Below are 16,333 nucleotides of genomic sequence, written 5' to 3' on the forward strand. Positions count from 1 at the left end.
CACTTTTTCACAAAGCGATTCAGCATCCAATACGTTTCTCAACCGTTCCTTTTCGACAATTCTTTCCTGCCGAAAACCGCGCATTTTAATCCTAATTATTAATTAAATACATTAATTGGTATTTCTATACAAGAGTTATTATACACAGTATTTTTATACAATATTAATGGTACTATTAGTATGTATTAGAATGGTAAAAATTGACTTGATAGGTCATTTATTTATTTTATAATGCTGTTGGCATGTATGTGCTGGAAATGCGGTGACATTTCCATTAACATTTTTATGATGTGTCGCAAAATAACAATATATTAATATCGTATAAAGGCAAAAAATCGACTATTATACTGATAATAATTTTACTCGCACAAAGTAGTAGTCCAATACTTAACATAGCTAAGTTATACATAATTATAAAAATTTGTATTATAACATTCTAACAGTTATTTATTTTTAATTACTTTAAATATAATACATCAAATAGTATTATGTTGTAATAATTTTACTGATTACGTTGATTAACAAATATACATATATATTTGATTTTTCTTACGATAGTTAATTAAGAAAAAGTACAATCCAGAGAGATCTGCTAATAATCCCGATCTCCCTGGATTTCCCCGGGATAAAAAGTGAATACGATTAGTAATCGATTTGTATCTTTCCTTTGGACGCAGCTATTCGCCGGGACCGCCTGTATGTTCAAGTCGCACAACAAGGTTTGTTCTTTTTTTTCTTTTTACCGTCTGCTAATGTGTATTGGTGTCATCTTCTAATATCATCGATGTTCCGTTGGTGTGCCTTGGCTATTTTCTTTCTCCTGTTTCTCATTTATGTCTTTAAATCCTTCCACATTTCTTGTAAAGGTCTTGATTAACGTCCACGATGTTTGCACACAAAAGAACGTACACACGCTGGGTTTGCATCGCAAAGTGTAATGCGAAGATTAATTCGAGTCTCCTTGCCTTGATGTCTCCGCTGTTCCGCGAGTTAAAGGACGAAATTAATTGTTTCGTTGCTTTCGAAGTCGCGGTAAGACGTCGCAAAAGAGACAAAGATAAAAGATAGAACGGGCGACAAAAAGGGTTTATATTGGATTGAATTAAATTGGCAAAGACGTTTTGCGACATGGATAACGACATGATTTTATGCTAGCTCTTCAACATTTCACAAAGCGTAGCAGCTAATGTTTCATATTTTGTCGTCGGTATTTCTTGATTTCGAAATAAGATTATATTGTAATTTTGAACGTGTCTCTCTCTTCTATGAGATTTTTAAAGATTTAATTCATTTCAAATACATATTTATTGTAATTTTTAAATCGAAAATTAAAGTTCGATTTAAAGTTAACGTTCCTTCCTTCAAATATGTCGTACACTGCTGCATGCTTTCTCTGGACGTCGTCATTTCCTAAGAGGACTTGCATGTCTTAATAAGCAATCGCAATTCGTCCTAGATGACCGGTCTGTTTTTTGTCTTACCTTCGCTTCGTCTGTGTGTTGTCATGTATTCAGTTTTATCACAGAATCAATCGTAATTCTTTTTCTACGCACGTAGTACTTCTCTTTGTTGCGTCTGTGCACCCTTCGCAATTAAGCTACGAAAGGTTTGACGAACTACTGTGTTTATCTATCCAAGAATTGCGTTACTGTTGTTGTCGTTAATAAACGCGACGAACGATACACGAATACGAGCACGATGTCTGCACACGTAATCACGTATATTAAAACATTTTGTTATCTATATCATGTTGGACCGATATTAAATACGACGTCAGAGCTGTCGTTCGGAATAGTGATATAAGTCAATAATAAACTCCGATATATATCAGATTTTTTTCTGATTAATTTCAAGTAAAATAAGATATTGACTGTCTTTTCTTTATATTTACAAGGATTTAATTTCCTTTTTTTCTCTCATGCTTTTTAAAATTAAAAAGAATTTATGTTACTTATATATACTCATTACTTATTTTGTTTTGTCCAGAAATTTTATCTGTAGTAAATGTATGAATAGTTTTCTTTAGTTAATTTTAAATAATTTGATTGCTTATAACAAAAATTCTGTCAATCCGAATATCGTGGGAGGTCCGCTAACAAGAATCTCAGAAACGCAAGGATAAGCGTTCACGTGGGGCTCGATCAATTATGTCGACGATGTACGACCAATTATGTTACCTGTAAGTACTTGAACGGCGAAAGGGGTCACGTGCGAATTGTTTGAAAAGAATGCGATTACTAATTGGCGCTGCCGCGGGTTGTTGGATGGCCAACAACGCTCTTCGAGGTTGGCTGTTCACACTGCTCCTCGCGTAATTGGGCACATTCGTTCGCGCCGGCTTGGTAATTGCAGCTAACATGTTAACTGCAACTGCGGTCGCGCGAGCGGCTCGAGCAAGCGCTTCTTTCTCTCTTCTTCTTTAATTGGTCGATCCGAAAATGAAGTTTTGTCGCTGAAACTTGTTCACCCGGCACGTGTTCTCTTGTTTGTCGGCAAAGTGAGCAACCAGACGCTCGTAAATGTGAAAGCTTTAATGAATATTGATGTGATTGAAATAAATAGCTGCTCACGCTTTATACTCGTGACCTAATATATTAACGATGTAATGGTTATAATATGTATTTGCTGATAAATATCTACCGGGATTTATATTGTTTGTTTTAGGTCCAGAATTTATGAAGTTAATTATATTTTTATACATTACCGATTGTCCTTTTATAGAATATATATTTTATTTTCTAGGAATAATATTAAGTTTAAATAATATAAATATTATGACGTTTTTAAATATCGGATTATTGAAAGTTATACACTTATTTTTAATACATTTTCACATATTTACGCTATCCATATATTACGCTTATTTTTATATTAATACCTATACACATATAAGAAATTGCTATCTATTAATTCTTGATCAATCATTTACTTTCGAATAATAGTTTAATAATAATATATAATATAAATAATGTATAAGCAAAATTGATGTATTTGTAACACATTATTCTGAATAGAGAGAGAATAAAAGATAAACGAAGCCTAAAAATCACGATAATCGCGAAAATAGTTTTGTTATAGATATCGAATTTTTATTTATTTATTAATTGATACATAATTATTTATCCAATCCGTTCTTCGTGCCATATAACCATATCTTATATTTTGTATCGAAATTATCTATCGGAATGTATAATCCTTCAAATCGCCATGGAAGTCAAACAAGTTATAAATTTTGCTGAACTTCAACAAACCTCAATAATTGGCGAGCGCAGATGCCGAATAGCTCGGCGAAATAAATCGAGATTAACTTTTACACGTGCATGATAAAATGGAGGAAAGAGGGAATTACCGACAAAAAAACAGGGGAAAAAGTGAGCTGTCGACTCTCGAATTTCACGCGACCCTGCGACATGCCTCCAGCCCAACGAGCTTTAATTAGTGACGTCAGCCTGTCGTCAGGTCAATTTACGATATTCCAAGATAAACCGCGCCAGACATGCTCCAGTCGCCGTTCAGCTCCGTTCTAAATAACTCCGATCTGTATCGCATGCCTCGCGAATAGCCATGTTTCGGGCACGGCACAAAGTCTGGTGCAGGTCTGCAAGCATTGTTCAGGAACGATTTGCGGGTTGTGGCTTGTGACGGTTGGCGAATAATATGTTCTATGTGTGTTTTGTTGGTGCAATTAATTGTAGACAATGCCTGTAAGCGTGTACTAGTTTATCGTTCGATGACATCATGAGCGATGCGTTTAATTGGACGACGCGAATTCGTTAACCCGCGCCACGACGATGGATGTCATCCGTGGTTACGTGAGTGTCTAGTTTTATGCTTGGATAAGTACACAGACAAAGTTTCTTCAATATACACGCATATTGAAGGAACTTTCGCTCCAGTCTCGTTCTTCATTCTCGGAAGGATCACGAAACTTGATGTCAGAGAGCAATATGATAAAATTGAGGAACTTTGATCCCCTGGGAAAAAAAGAGACAAGAAAATTCAAAAAATTTAACTTTCTAAAATATTTAAAAGTTTTTACAGATTCAAAGATTTAAAATCTGAGGAGTCAAATCATAGATTTGAAATTGTATAATCGAAGGAAAGTGTACAATATTAGAAAAGAATAAAAATTCGAATCACGAATAAATTTTATAAATTAGAAATTGAAATAGAGATTTGATTTTTTTTCTTTTAATCTTTGTCTTTTAACGTTAAAATACGTCTAATTTTATTAACTCTATAGTTTGTCAAGAATATTCAGTAAAATAAAAAATAGGGTGAAGGAATTGCTTTGCATTTACTACAGTGAGCGAAATTCTTTTTGTACATGTACGATATGACAAGGTAGGCTTGTTCGAGACACCATCACTCATTTCGATGAGATGATCGCCCGGAGTACAAGTGCCTCCAATTAAGAAGCCGATGTTTTAATGAACTTCCAAGCATACCGTTATCATTGCTTCTTAAATGGGTGGCTCGCGAGCAACTCCAGATGTTTATGCAGTACAACTCGTCTCGTTGATATTACGATCTTCTCTGTAAAGTTATTATTTTCTAAATTACGATAATTGAAACTTTTAACTGGAAATTCCGAAAATTAAATGCTGATTGTATGGGAGCGTTACAATTTCTGTTACTGATTCTTCGTTCTGTATCATGTGTGCAAATTAGCATTTCATGAGCAGACGAGTAAAAAAAAAACCTAAACTCGAAGTAAAACTTTAAGTAATCGCAACTTATCAAAGTTGCATCGCTCTATATCAATAAATCGTGCGTTTCAATTTGCATTATACTCTTGTTGCGTTATTTTGCGACGCAATTGGCTAGAATATGATGATTTGTTATGTTTTAATTCTGCAATCTAAAATTTATTGTATTATTTAGATTTTATCTTAAAATTTTTTACCAGACTTTCGTGCGCACTTTTACCAGACTGATTTTCTTCTCATTAATCAGATGGAATGACGCTCTCTCTACAAATCAAGTTTGTCGGCGCGTAATCGGTCCCGGCACGGCTGTTTATTGAAGTCTCTTCCCGACGACTCCAATTTAATGACGGCGGGCGGTCTTTTACTTTCAGTTGGGCGACGCAATGTTCGTCGAGCTGCCACGCGTCCGCCTGGATGGCGGAGCACGTGCTTTTCGGCAACATTGGGGCTACGAGACGCGACCGTTGGCACCACCACCACCGCTAATCGAGGAGGACGAGGCGGCCATCGAGCCGGAAACGGTCAGCCTTCGGGAGGCCAACACCGCATCTCCGATAGGTGAGTACCTTGAAATGACCGCTCGCGATGGTCTCGTTTCCGCGAATTGCACCGATATACTTTTCACGTCCGGTTGCTATCCGAGTGGGATGGAATTTTACATTACCGCTGCTCGCGATATCTAACATCTCGGGTCCGAATTTCTCTGCTAAACATATAGCATTTATGTGACGATAGGTAATATAATTCTTCTGAATTTTTTTTATTAATGTTCTATTAAAAGTGTGATTAATGTTCTATTTAAAAAATGTGATCTTATATAATTACTTTAAATTATTATGTAACATTTAACTTGTGGACATCTTAAATATGTTACAAAATATTCATTTTCTTAGAGAATTATTTATATAAGAAGGCAATATATATAGTCAACTTGTGGGTAATTTTTTTATTGTATAAAGATAGGTACCTTGGTTAAACTTAAATGTATAACAGAATGGGAAGAATTTAAAGAAAATTTTTAAGCAAAAGCGGATTTTTAAACGAGGAATAATGTTATTTGTTAATAGCATCAATTTTAAAAATAGAAGCATTAAAATAATAAAATGATTAAATATAATAATTATTCTTGATTCCAATATTCCTTTACTTTTAAATCTTATCTCTCTGCAAACGGTATGGATTTGACCTCTATCAAGTTAGCCCCCCCACTATCGCAAAAAAATCTGCACCTATTAAAAAATTTGGTGCTATTTATGTGCTAATTTGTTGCTCTAGTCTGGATTTTGTTGCTCAAGACGTTTAGCAGGAAACGGCGATCGAAATGGGGGGGGGGGGCCAGCTTGTCGTCAAGCTAGCCCCCCCCATAATAAAAAACTTATATAGAGTGCTCAAATCCAAAAAACAAATACACTAGAGTTTCTTGCTTTTTTGTTGCTCCAAGATAGCGTAAAAATATTTTTGAAATATAACGTTTTTTTTAGAAAATACGTATATCCAAATACTTAACAGACAGCACTATATTGACTACATCTTAAACAACGTTATATTTCCAAAATGTTTTTACGCTATCTTAAAGCAACAAAATAGCAACAAATTCTAGTATAAACGTATATTCGATTTGAGCACTCTATATATATTTTTTCGCACGGGGGGGGGGGCAGCTTGACACAGATTCTAGCCCCACCACATACTAAAAAACACAATAGAGTGCTCAAATCCAAAAAAAAAACAATACACCAAAATTTGTTGCTTTTTTGTTGCTTTAAGATAGCGTAAACAAATTTCGAAATATAAGGTTCTGTAAACAATGCCACTAATAAATACTGCATCTTCGACCGTTATCTACGACTTCGATGGCTCAAAACTAAGTAAAACAACTTGTTGCTCAGCTCTTTTTGGTCTTAAAATATTCTATGGATCGTGCCCTATCAGAATATGCAACTTACGATTTTGTTGCTCGCCCCTAATTGCAAATAAACAAATTATTTATCTTCGCGTCGACCGTTATCTGCGACTTCGATGGCTAAAAACTAAGTAAAAGAATTTGTTGCTCGGGTCTTCTTGTTATTTAAATATTCTATGGACCGTGCCCTACCAGAATATGCAACATATGATTTTGTTGCTTGCTCCTAACTGTAAATAAACAAATTATTTATCTCCGCGTCGACCGTTATCTGCGACTTCGATGGCTAAAAACTAAGTAAAGGAATTTGTTGCTCGGGTCTTTTTGTTATTTAAATATTCTATGGACCGTGCCCTATCAGAATATGCAACTTACGATTTTGTTGCTTGCCCCTAACTGCAAATAAACAAATTATTTATCTCCGCGTCGACCGTTATCTCGTCGACCGTTATCTACGACTTCGATGGCTATAAAAACTAAGTAAAAGATTTTTTTACTTTATAGTTTTTAGCCATCGAAGTTCATGTATAATTTGTTTATTTGCAGTTAGGGGCGAGCAACAAAATCGTAAGTTGCATATTCTGATAAGGCACGGTCCATAGAATATTTTAAGACCAAAAAGAGCCGAGCAACAAATTCTTTTACTTAGTTTTTAGCCATCGAAGTCGTAGATAACGGTCGACGCGGAGATAAATAATTTGTTTATTTGCAGTTAGGGGCGAGTAACAAAATCGTAAGTTGCATATTCTGATATAGGATACGGTCCATAGAATATTTTAAGACCAAAAAGACTCCTGTTGAGCTGGCCCCCCCCCACCTTGCAGAAATTAAAAAACAAATAGCGCAAAATTTGCTTTTTTTAATACAAGCTATTTATGAGCTTTCATATCCCACAGATTAAAAATTTTGAGCTCGTCACACTGAACAGGAATTTAATATTTTTTGTGGGGGGGCTGAGTCAACGTTGATTCAGCCCCCCCCCCCCCTACTACTTAAAAATAGAGATATTGAATTGATCTTTGCCGCAGAATTAGGAGCTATTTATGAACTTTCGAAGTGATATAGTTTCGATTTTTGAGCTCATTACCTTAACCCCGAAACAACCCTTTAATTTTTAATTGATTTAACTCAAGAGAAAAATGTTGAGAAAAATTTAAATATATCGTATCGCGGATATAATTCGTATAGCGTATAAATTCTAAACTTGTAAATTACGCGCATTTCGATTATTGAGCTACAACCCCTTCGCAAAAAGACCACCCCATCTTCCCGGCTTAAAAGAGAACTGTACTTAAAATGAATAAAATTAATTATTTTGCGACTAAATATTATTTACTAATTTATGAGCTCGCAAAATACATGCATTTTGATTATTGAGCTATAACCCCTTCGCAAGAAAACCACCCCATCTTTTCGGTTTAAGAGAGAACTGTACTTAAAATGAATAAAATTAATTATTTTGCGATTAAATATCGTTTACTAATTTATGAGCTCGCAATATACATGAATTTCGATTATTGAGCTACAACCCCTTCGCAAGAAAACCACCCCATCTTCTCGGCTTAAGAGAGGACTGTACTTAAAATGAATAAAATTAATTATTTTGTGACTAAATATTGTTTACTAATTTATTAGCTCGCAAAATACATGCATTTCGATTATTGAGCTACAACCCCTTCGCAAGAAAACTACCCCATCTTCTCGGCTTAAGAGAGAACTGTACTTAAAATGAATAAAATTAATTATTTTGCGACTAAATATCGTTTACTAATTTATGAGCTCGCAAAATACATGCATTTCGATTATTGAGCTACAACCCCTTCGCAAGAAAACCACCCCACATCTTCTCGGCTTAAGAGAGAACTGTACTTAAAATGAATAAAATTAATTATTTTGCGACTAAATATTGTTTACTAATTTATGAACTCGCAAAATACATGCATTCTGATTATTGAATTGCAATTTCTTTTGTAGGAATATTTTATATTCCTGCTATACGAAAAAATTTTGTTTTATATATAGATCCAAATCACATGCAATAAGAATATAATAGATAAATTTATTTTTAAACAGATAGTGAGAATTGTTATTAATTTCGGTAATTATTTTATATCCTTTTGAATAAATGTAAGAATAAATGTAAGAAAATTATTAAATGTTGTCTTGTAATATAGAATAAAAAAAAAGCGCCAAGTACACGCGCAATGTATGTTGTAAATCCAAAAATCTTAAATGGTAGTAGCTTTATTTCTCCCTAACAAAATAATTCACAAAATTCCGTTACCTAACTCAACCCAAATGATATGTATTTCAAAAAAAGATGTAAAATCTTTAAATTGCGCTAATTGCAAAGAGAATATTTATATATTGCTTTGAAAAATAATTGTTGCGTAACTACTTTTAAAAAATAAAACTCAAGTGGTACGTATCTTTGTATTCCCATTCAAGGGTCTTCTCATTCCAACCCAAGCTTTAATTCTTTTTAACAAAATTATAATATTACAAAGAATCATTTTAATTACAAAGAATTAAAGAGATAACAGTACAAAATAAAAATATTTAATTAAAATAAAATAAATAAATTTTTCTTGTAAAAAAACTTGGCGCTGCTTTTTTACTCCTTTAAATTCAATCAAAATTTTACTACTTTATTAAATTTCAAGATCTAGCAGCAAGGTATAGTAGCTTTCATGAGTTTATTTCAGAACAGTATAAAAATAAATTTTTACAACGAACTTTACGGAAAGCTGTTTTAGAAACTGCAACTAGAAAAAGTATCACAGGAGATCTATTTCTAAACGAAAGAAACATAAAAAAATATCAAGAATTTACTAACAATGTTATTAATGTAGTTTTTCTAATATTTCGCTGAGAACATATATTTCAAACAAAGAAATGACACCATCGCCCAAAAAATTCAAATTATGAAAAAGAAAAGAAAGATAAAACGGTTCGAAAATAACAACTATAAATAAATGTGAACATTTCGTTTTTATTAAACATTCACTTATTTTAAACCTAATTTATCAGATAATTTTTACAAAGTGTAAGTAAAAAAATATAAAAAGTAAACATATAAAAAGTAAATTGATTTGTCCTAAACTATTAAACAAAAACTATTTCAATTAAGGTAATTAGGTACCAATACCCGGACATGTACCTATATCTGGACACCTTTATTATTTATAAGTATAATGCGAATTAAAATCAAAGATAAAAGTATTTTTTCTTGTAATTTGAAACTTTAGTTATAATATCTAAACGTTTATTTCCATAAATTTATATTTTTTTAAAGGTATCCAGACAGGTACGTGTCCAGGTATTGGTACATTTACCTACTCTTAAGGTCCGGGTATTGGTACCTTTACTTTACCAATGTATAGACAGACACGTGCGGATATCTTTCCTTCCATTGATTAATCAATTGATTATCCAATTGATTTGTACAGAACATGAAATAAAACTCCTGCAGTTTAGGGCATTGTTTCAAAATAACGGAACAATTATCAGGTATATCAAGTTTCGCGCCAACAAAATATAACTTTTTCAAGTTTCTGCACTGTGCTAGTAATTCCAACCGGTGATCAGTGAGGACAGCATAAGACAAATAAACTTCTTGCAAGTTTTGATAAGAGGAAAGTAATTGAAATAAGCTATCATCAGTAACTGAATAATCGAATCTGTAACAAAAATCATATAATTAATACAGTACTTTAATTGCAAAGAGAAAATTCATGTAACTTTTTCAAGATGCTCGCAAAAGAAGCAAACAAATTTCAATAAAGAATACAATAATGTGTGTTTTAAAAGAAAATGTAGCACACAAACTTACTTAAGTTTCACTTTTTGTAAATTCTTACAGTTAGCGAGAGCATTAATATCCTGAGATGTAAGATGACGTGCGTACAGTAATGAATCTATTAATTCCAAGTCACGACACGAATTTCCCAACTCTATTAGAACTGCATCGTTTATACGGTCTGCCGATAACTGACGCATCCGTTGATTATTTTGCAGTATTTTGCAAAGACGTTCGGTTTTTACACCAGTATGAGAAAGGTTTAAATGTTCCAAATTATTTAGCCCCTCGAGATACGAAAATCCTTCGTCGTCTATGTAAGAATAACTTAGATCCAATTCTAAAAAAAATTTATATTACAAATTGTTATACAATTTACCAATAATCTTGACAATTATATACATATACTATATGTATATACCTTTCAAATTTTTGCATGTCTCTGAAGTTTTAAGTAGGACAGGATTTAAACATTCTCCATTGTTGCAGTCACTTAATCTTAAATGCGTTAAGCGCCTGCCGCAATTATCAAGAAAGTTTACGAAATCATTAACATCAAAGTTGCATCCTGTAAGATCTAATTGTTGCAAATATTTACATCTATGTGTAAAATAACAAAATATATTGGACATATATTTCTGAGATTTAAAATATCGCATGTTTAAACGTGTATAGAGTAGAGGATCCCGTGTTAAAATATCAAAGCGCATATTATTTACTTCATTCATGCGGCATAATGTTACCACATCTAAGTATTTAAATATTTTTAGTAGCATTTCATTCTGTAAAGATAAAATATAATTAATATAATACAAAATAAATACTTTAATACTCAAAGTACGAAATGTCATTGTAATAAATATTGTGATGAGAAATAGATTTCTTAGAATACTTTACTGGAAGCGCAAATAAACTGCAACGTGATAGCTCCTTGGATTCATCCAATGAGAGTTTCATACTCTTGGCACAATTCGAATTACTTTTCAATAAAATACGACGCGGACATCTCTGATCAAGAGGTTGCTCATAACCGGGGATTACCTCCTGAGATACCTCTTTGTGCTTCAAATTATTCTTATAAGAAATCCTTCTTATGTCGCTGCAAATATTATCGGAACAAATTAATTTTTATTATTAACAGAAAAAATGGATTCAAATATTATTTCTAATGTCGATAATAATAATACCTTTTACAAATAACACAGTATTTGGAAAAATTCTGTTGCAGATAAACTATATCTAAGTGTGCACTTTCTGAATCTGTTGTTAAATTATGAACATCGTCATGGTATGGAGAGTACATGCAGTTAATTTCTTTGAACAGATTAGTTAAACTCTCGTTAGGATCTCTAGATAGGATCAATTCTGATGTACCGATGAGCATCACAGCATCTAGCTTTGTGTAAGATAACCATGAACTGTCCTTAAATACTAGTTTGAGCATTTTGGTTTTAAAGTTACACGGATGCGACAACGGTGGAGAAAATAATCTTGATTTCGGGGGTACAATCTGAGACGATTCATCCCACAACTGAATCCAGTGATTATTGGAATCTTGAGCCAAAATTTGAATTACGCTTCCAGGATTACATATTTCGTAAATACAGACTCTGATTGGATATACAGCTTCATGAAACTCGATATCTTTAAATAGAAAATATTATTATATTTACTCTTTTCTCAGCAAAAGCGTATCTTCCTTAACAATATCTTATTTATCGATTTAAATATTACATACCAATATATCTTTTTGACGCATCATAATCGTATAAGAATGGTAGAGGCCCATCAGCGGATCTCATGAAATTTTTGTTTTGCCATGGAGATATTGAAATACCCTTGAAATACTTCTATATTGGAAAATCAAAATTGTCAAATAGTAGAAAATCTTGTTACATATAATATATAGCGATTACTTTGTACAGGACTATAACAGAGATAGGTAGTACCAGAAAATACACGTACCTCGAAATTACAAAAAGAGTTTGGTAAATGAAATAGTTGTCCGTAATTTTGAAATTTGGGTGGCCCAATTATGTCAGGGGCAGTATGGAATATGCTAATACTCCAGTGGTCCACGGCAACAAATCTTTTCTTCACAAATTGATAGATGAAGTCAACACTATTTTCTTCTCCTACGGATACTCTGCCGACATAGGGATATCGACTACAACTCTCGCAATATGAAGATTTATTGTGGGTTGTCATATTGTCTCTCTAAAAGAAGACAAAAAATATGAAGAATAATAATCCTTTCTTTTTTAGCATATGCTAAAATGCATTATAATATTATATATTTTTATAATTATAGCGTTAAGATTATATGTATAATCTAACAATAAGTTTATCTTGCTTTTATTCGCATTGCTAAGTACTGACATTATTACATAGTCTGCATGTGTGTGTTGAATATCGTTATTAGATAATTAATTATTTTATAGAAAATAACAGTTATTTTTTAATGTTGTTAATGTAGAAAAATGTTCTTTTATAAATCTGAAACATCGGGAGCTCTGTGTTCTTCTACTACCACGTGGCACACACCGTGCACGAGCACAAAAGAAAGAACAAAAAAATTACACAATTTAGATTGCTCACATTCGCCAGACTTACGCTTAGTTTCTAAATGACAATAAAGTTTCATTCTACAATAGTCGTAAGAGTAGATGTAAGACGCGTAAGCAGTAAGCTATTGACTAATAAGATTTTTACAATCCAAGAATAATCGATTGTAGTTGGTCAACTTTTACTGCTTACGTCTTACCGCATACTCTTACAGTTATTGTACAATGGGTTTAAGATTTTCCGAAATGTATTTTTTATCTTACTCAATGTATCTTTTATCTCATTTTCCGATACACGTTATAACATGTTCTACCACTAGCCCAGTAGCAGGGGAAAAAAATAGGTCTTGCCCTACAAAAGGTCGGGTAGTTCTGATTTTTGGATATGTTTTATATTTTAGGGTCCTAATGAAAAATCCAAGTTTTCGACCTTGGCGCACACCCGGGCGCGCCGCCATCTTGAAAAAATGGAGCACAAAACCGGTTTTTTCGGAATATCTCCTTACCAGTACGTTTTAAGGCAAAAATAGTTATTATCAATTTTATAGAAGATATAATTCCCTACAACTTTTGTCTGAAACATTTTTTCGTATATGTAATAGATAGCGAGCTACAGCACCGTAAATTATTAAAAATTTCACAAAAGGCTCCTTTTTAAGCATATTTTATTAATTCGATCACCGAGGCATGTGATGATTTTTCTCGCGAAATAATTTTTCGTGTGAATTTTTAATACTATTTCCAATAAATACTGCGCGCCAACTTGAACATATAAATTAATTATTATTTATTTATAATTAAATAGAATAAATATATGTAAAATATTTTCAAAATATTTTTCGCTTTGTATGGTGGTGACATAAAAAATGAAACATTAGATGCAGTGCGCTACCAACGTTTTAGAAAGTCAACTACTAAAAATCAATTTAATCTTGCTAATCTGCCGCCAACAAGAGATGCTGCACGATATCACTCATTCAGGACGTACCATCAAGTGCAAGCATGGTATGGAATTGAAAAAATTCCACAGGAGAGGGGCTGGAAACGTAGTAATAATGGGCTCACTCCTGTAAAAACTACAAAAGATCCAGCTCCTCAGGCCTTGCTCAATGTAATATCATGCAATTGCAAAAAAGGATGTAGAGGAACATGTGGCTGCAGGAAAGCTGGATTAAAGTGCTCCATTATTTGTGGATTTTGCAATGGACAATCGTGTGAAAATGTGCCAGAGCTTCTGATCGACAGTGAAAATGAAGAAGGAGAAACGCTTTCCGTTATGCAGATTCACGAGGAGATCGAGACTTATGACTCACAAAACAACACCGAAAGCTATATTGTTTGTGAGGACATAGTTACCAACAAACCGGGACCATCAAAGCGACAAAAAATATAAAAGGTTTCTATATATTGTTTTTATTGTTTCTATTTAAAATATGTTTAAAACGGAGCCTTTTGTGATATTTTTAATAATTTGCTCCACTTGACAGTGCTGTAGCTTGCTATCTATTAGATATACGAAAAAATGTTTCAGACAAAAGTTGTAGGGAATTATATCTTCTACAAAATGGATAATAACTATTTTTGCCCAAATACCTACTGGTAAGGAGATATTCCGAAAAAACCGGTTTTGTGCTCCATTTTTTCAAGATGGCGGCGCGCCCGGGTGTGCGCCAAGGTCGAAAACTTGGATTTTTCATTAGGACCCCAAAATATAAAGCATATCCAAAAATCAAAACTACCCGACCTTTTGCAGGGTAAACTTACCTAGCTACTGGGCTACACGTGGTACTGTGTTTCACACGGTAGAAGAATGTACGGCATACATACGTTTACGTGCACCAAAGAAAAAAAATTGCAAAATTTAAATTGCTTACGTTCGCTACACTTACGCTTACGCTTTTAAATGACTAAAATTTTTCAAAATGTATTTTTTTATTTATTTAATGTATCTTTTATCTCATTGTTTGATATAGGTTATAGCGATCTAACAATAAGTTACACAAAGGATCACACAGTGAATAAAAAGAATTAATTATCTACCGGAAATTTAACTCGGAACTGAATCAAAAAATTAATCAGTAAAACTAAATTCTATCGATTTTCATACTACTTACTGTTTATCAGCAAGGCAGTTTTGATTTTTCTGTATAGAATGAAAAAATCATGAAAGAAAAGAAATGTTGGAACACGTGGTGAGCACATACTATTGCATACTATTTCTGTAGGTCCACACAGTACTGTTATTTCGTGGACGTTGGGACCCCCCACCATCTGGCACGGACGCGCGCACACAGCAGCGAACAGCCATGCACGTGTGCGGCGGCTATGTGCTCGGCGTTCGGCTGTGACCGGACATGGGTCTGTGTGTTGAATAATTTTCTTAAAATGTACTCACTCGTACGTATAAACGGTCGCCACTTCGTTTTAACTGCGATTACGAAGAACGCTGATAGGCTGCGGTTGACTTCCGATTGCCGTGAAATTGCCTCTTTACGAAGTCGCGCAGTAGTATTTTGGATTCGAAAAACGATATATTTCCGAAAAATATTTACTTCCGGATGTTAATAAGCTTGTAATTAAGCCTGCGGATAACGGTCGCGGCCGGATACTTTCTCTACTCGTCGGATGTCGAACGATTATTCACGGATCACTCGGATACGCGACGTGGACCCGACACGACGGTTCGGCAGGAAAAGACCATCTAATTTCGATAATATATTATTAATCTTGTTGTACGGATTACAGTCGTAGCCGGGAACGATTCCTCTTTGCCCGATGTAAAACACATGCAATACACGATTCCGAGAGAGTTCGAAAACGATGTGCACACGGTAAAGGTTCACGAGGAAAAGATCTCGCTTCCGGTTACATATCGAAACCAGGCAGGGGCTCCAAGCTACCGTACTAAACGCGGACGCCTAGTTTTAGCGCCATCTACAAAAGCGGGGGGAAACTCGTAGCCGGATCTTATAGTTGCAATTTCATGGACGCTAGAAACCAGCGGCAGCGTCAAGAAAATGTGGTGGGGGAAGAAGTTCCGTTGAATTTTGCGGTACGCTAAAAAGCTGAGACGGTCTGAACTTTTTCCCCCACTACATTTTCTTGACGCTGCCGCTGGTTTCTAGCGTCCATGAAATTGCAGCTTAAGGCTTCTGTCCACAGGACGCGGAAACGCTTGCCGCGCGGCAAGAAGCGACGCGGTAGCCAATGCGACAGCATGCAGCTGTTTTAAAATTGGGGTTTTTGACTTCGTGTGACAACCGAGGGTTAAAGACAATATATTTATGTAACAACATAAAAATAAAAAAAATATATACATTATTATTTATTAAAACTCTTATATGTATCATAGTATGCA

At 34.0% G+C, this 16,333-nt stretch overlaps 2 protein-coding genes across 3 annotated transcripts in view; one reads left to right on the forward strand and one right to left on the reverse strand.

Annotated features, from left to right (window-relative positions):
- The window catches only part of Raskol (Ras GTPase-activating protein raskol), a 219,324-nt gene that overhangs the window by 44,413 nt on the left and 158,578 nt on the right, over window positions 1–16,333 (forward strand). For both annotated transcript variants that reach the window (XM_071708394.1, XM_071708396.1), the window contains exons 4-5: window positions 678–719; window positions 5,081–5,267. In XM_071708394.1, the coding sequence (XP_071564495.1) occupies window positions 678–719; window positions 5,081–5,267 (229 nt within the window). The remainder of the gene's footprint in view (window positions 1–677; window positions 720–5,080; window positions 5,268–16,333) is intronic.
- LOC139773721 (F-box/LRR-repeat protein 4-like) lies at window positions 9,585–15,842 on the reverse strand. Its single transcript, XM_071708392.1, has 8 exons — window positions 15,371–15,842; window positions 12,377–12,628; window positions 12,150–12,261; window positions 11,599–12,055; window positions 11,309–11,510; window positions 10,833–11,193; window positions 10,445–10,751; window positions 9,585–10,292 (listed from the first exon to the last, which is right to left on the reverse strand). Exons 2-8 carry the CDS (start codon window positions 12,617–12,619, stop codon window positions 9,977–9,979), a joined length of 1,998 nt encoding a protein of 665 aa, XP_071564493.1. The 5' UTR covers window positions 12,620–12,628; window positions 15,371–15,842; the 3' UTR covers window positions 9,585–9,976.

Source organism: Temnothorax nylanderi, unplaced genomic scaffold (assembly GCF_030848795.1).
Source record: "Temnothorax nylanderi isolate EJ_2023f unplaced genomic scaffold, tnyl_v1.0 TNYL_tig0067_pilon, whole genome shotgun sequence".
NCBI lineage: Eukaryota > Metazoa > Arthropoda > Insecta > Hymenoptera > Formicidae > Temnothorax > Temnothorax nylanderi.

Excerpts from the sequence above, each read along its gene's own strand:
- LOC139773721 (XM_071708392.1), bottom strand. The coding sequence starts at position 12,619 with ATGACAACCCACAATAAATCTTCATATTGCGAGAGTTGTAGTCGATAT. Across the intron at positions 10,752-10,832 it reads GACATGCAAAAATTTGAAAG|AATTGGATCTAAGTTATTCT; the intron begins GTATATACATAT and ends AATTTTTTTTAG. Across the intron at positions 10,293-10,444 it reads TTACAAAAAGTGAAACTTAA|ATTCGATTATTCAGTTACTG; the intron begins GTAAGTTTGTGT and ends TTTTTGTTACAG.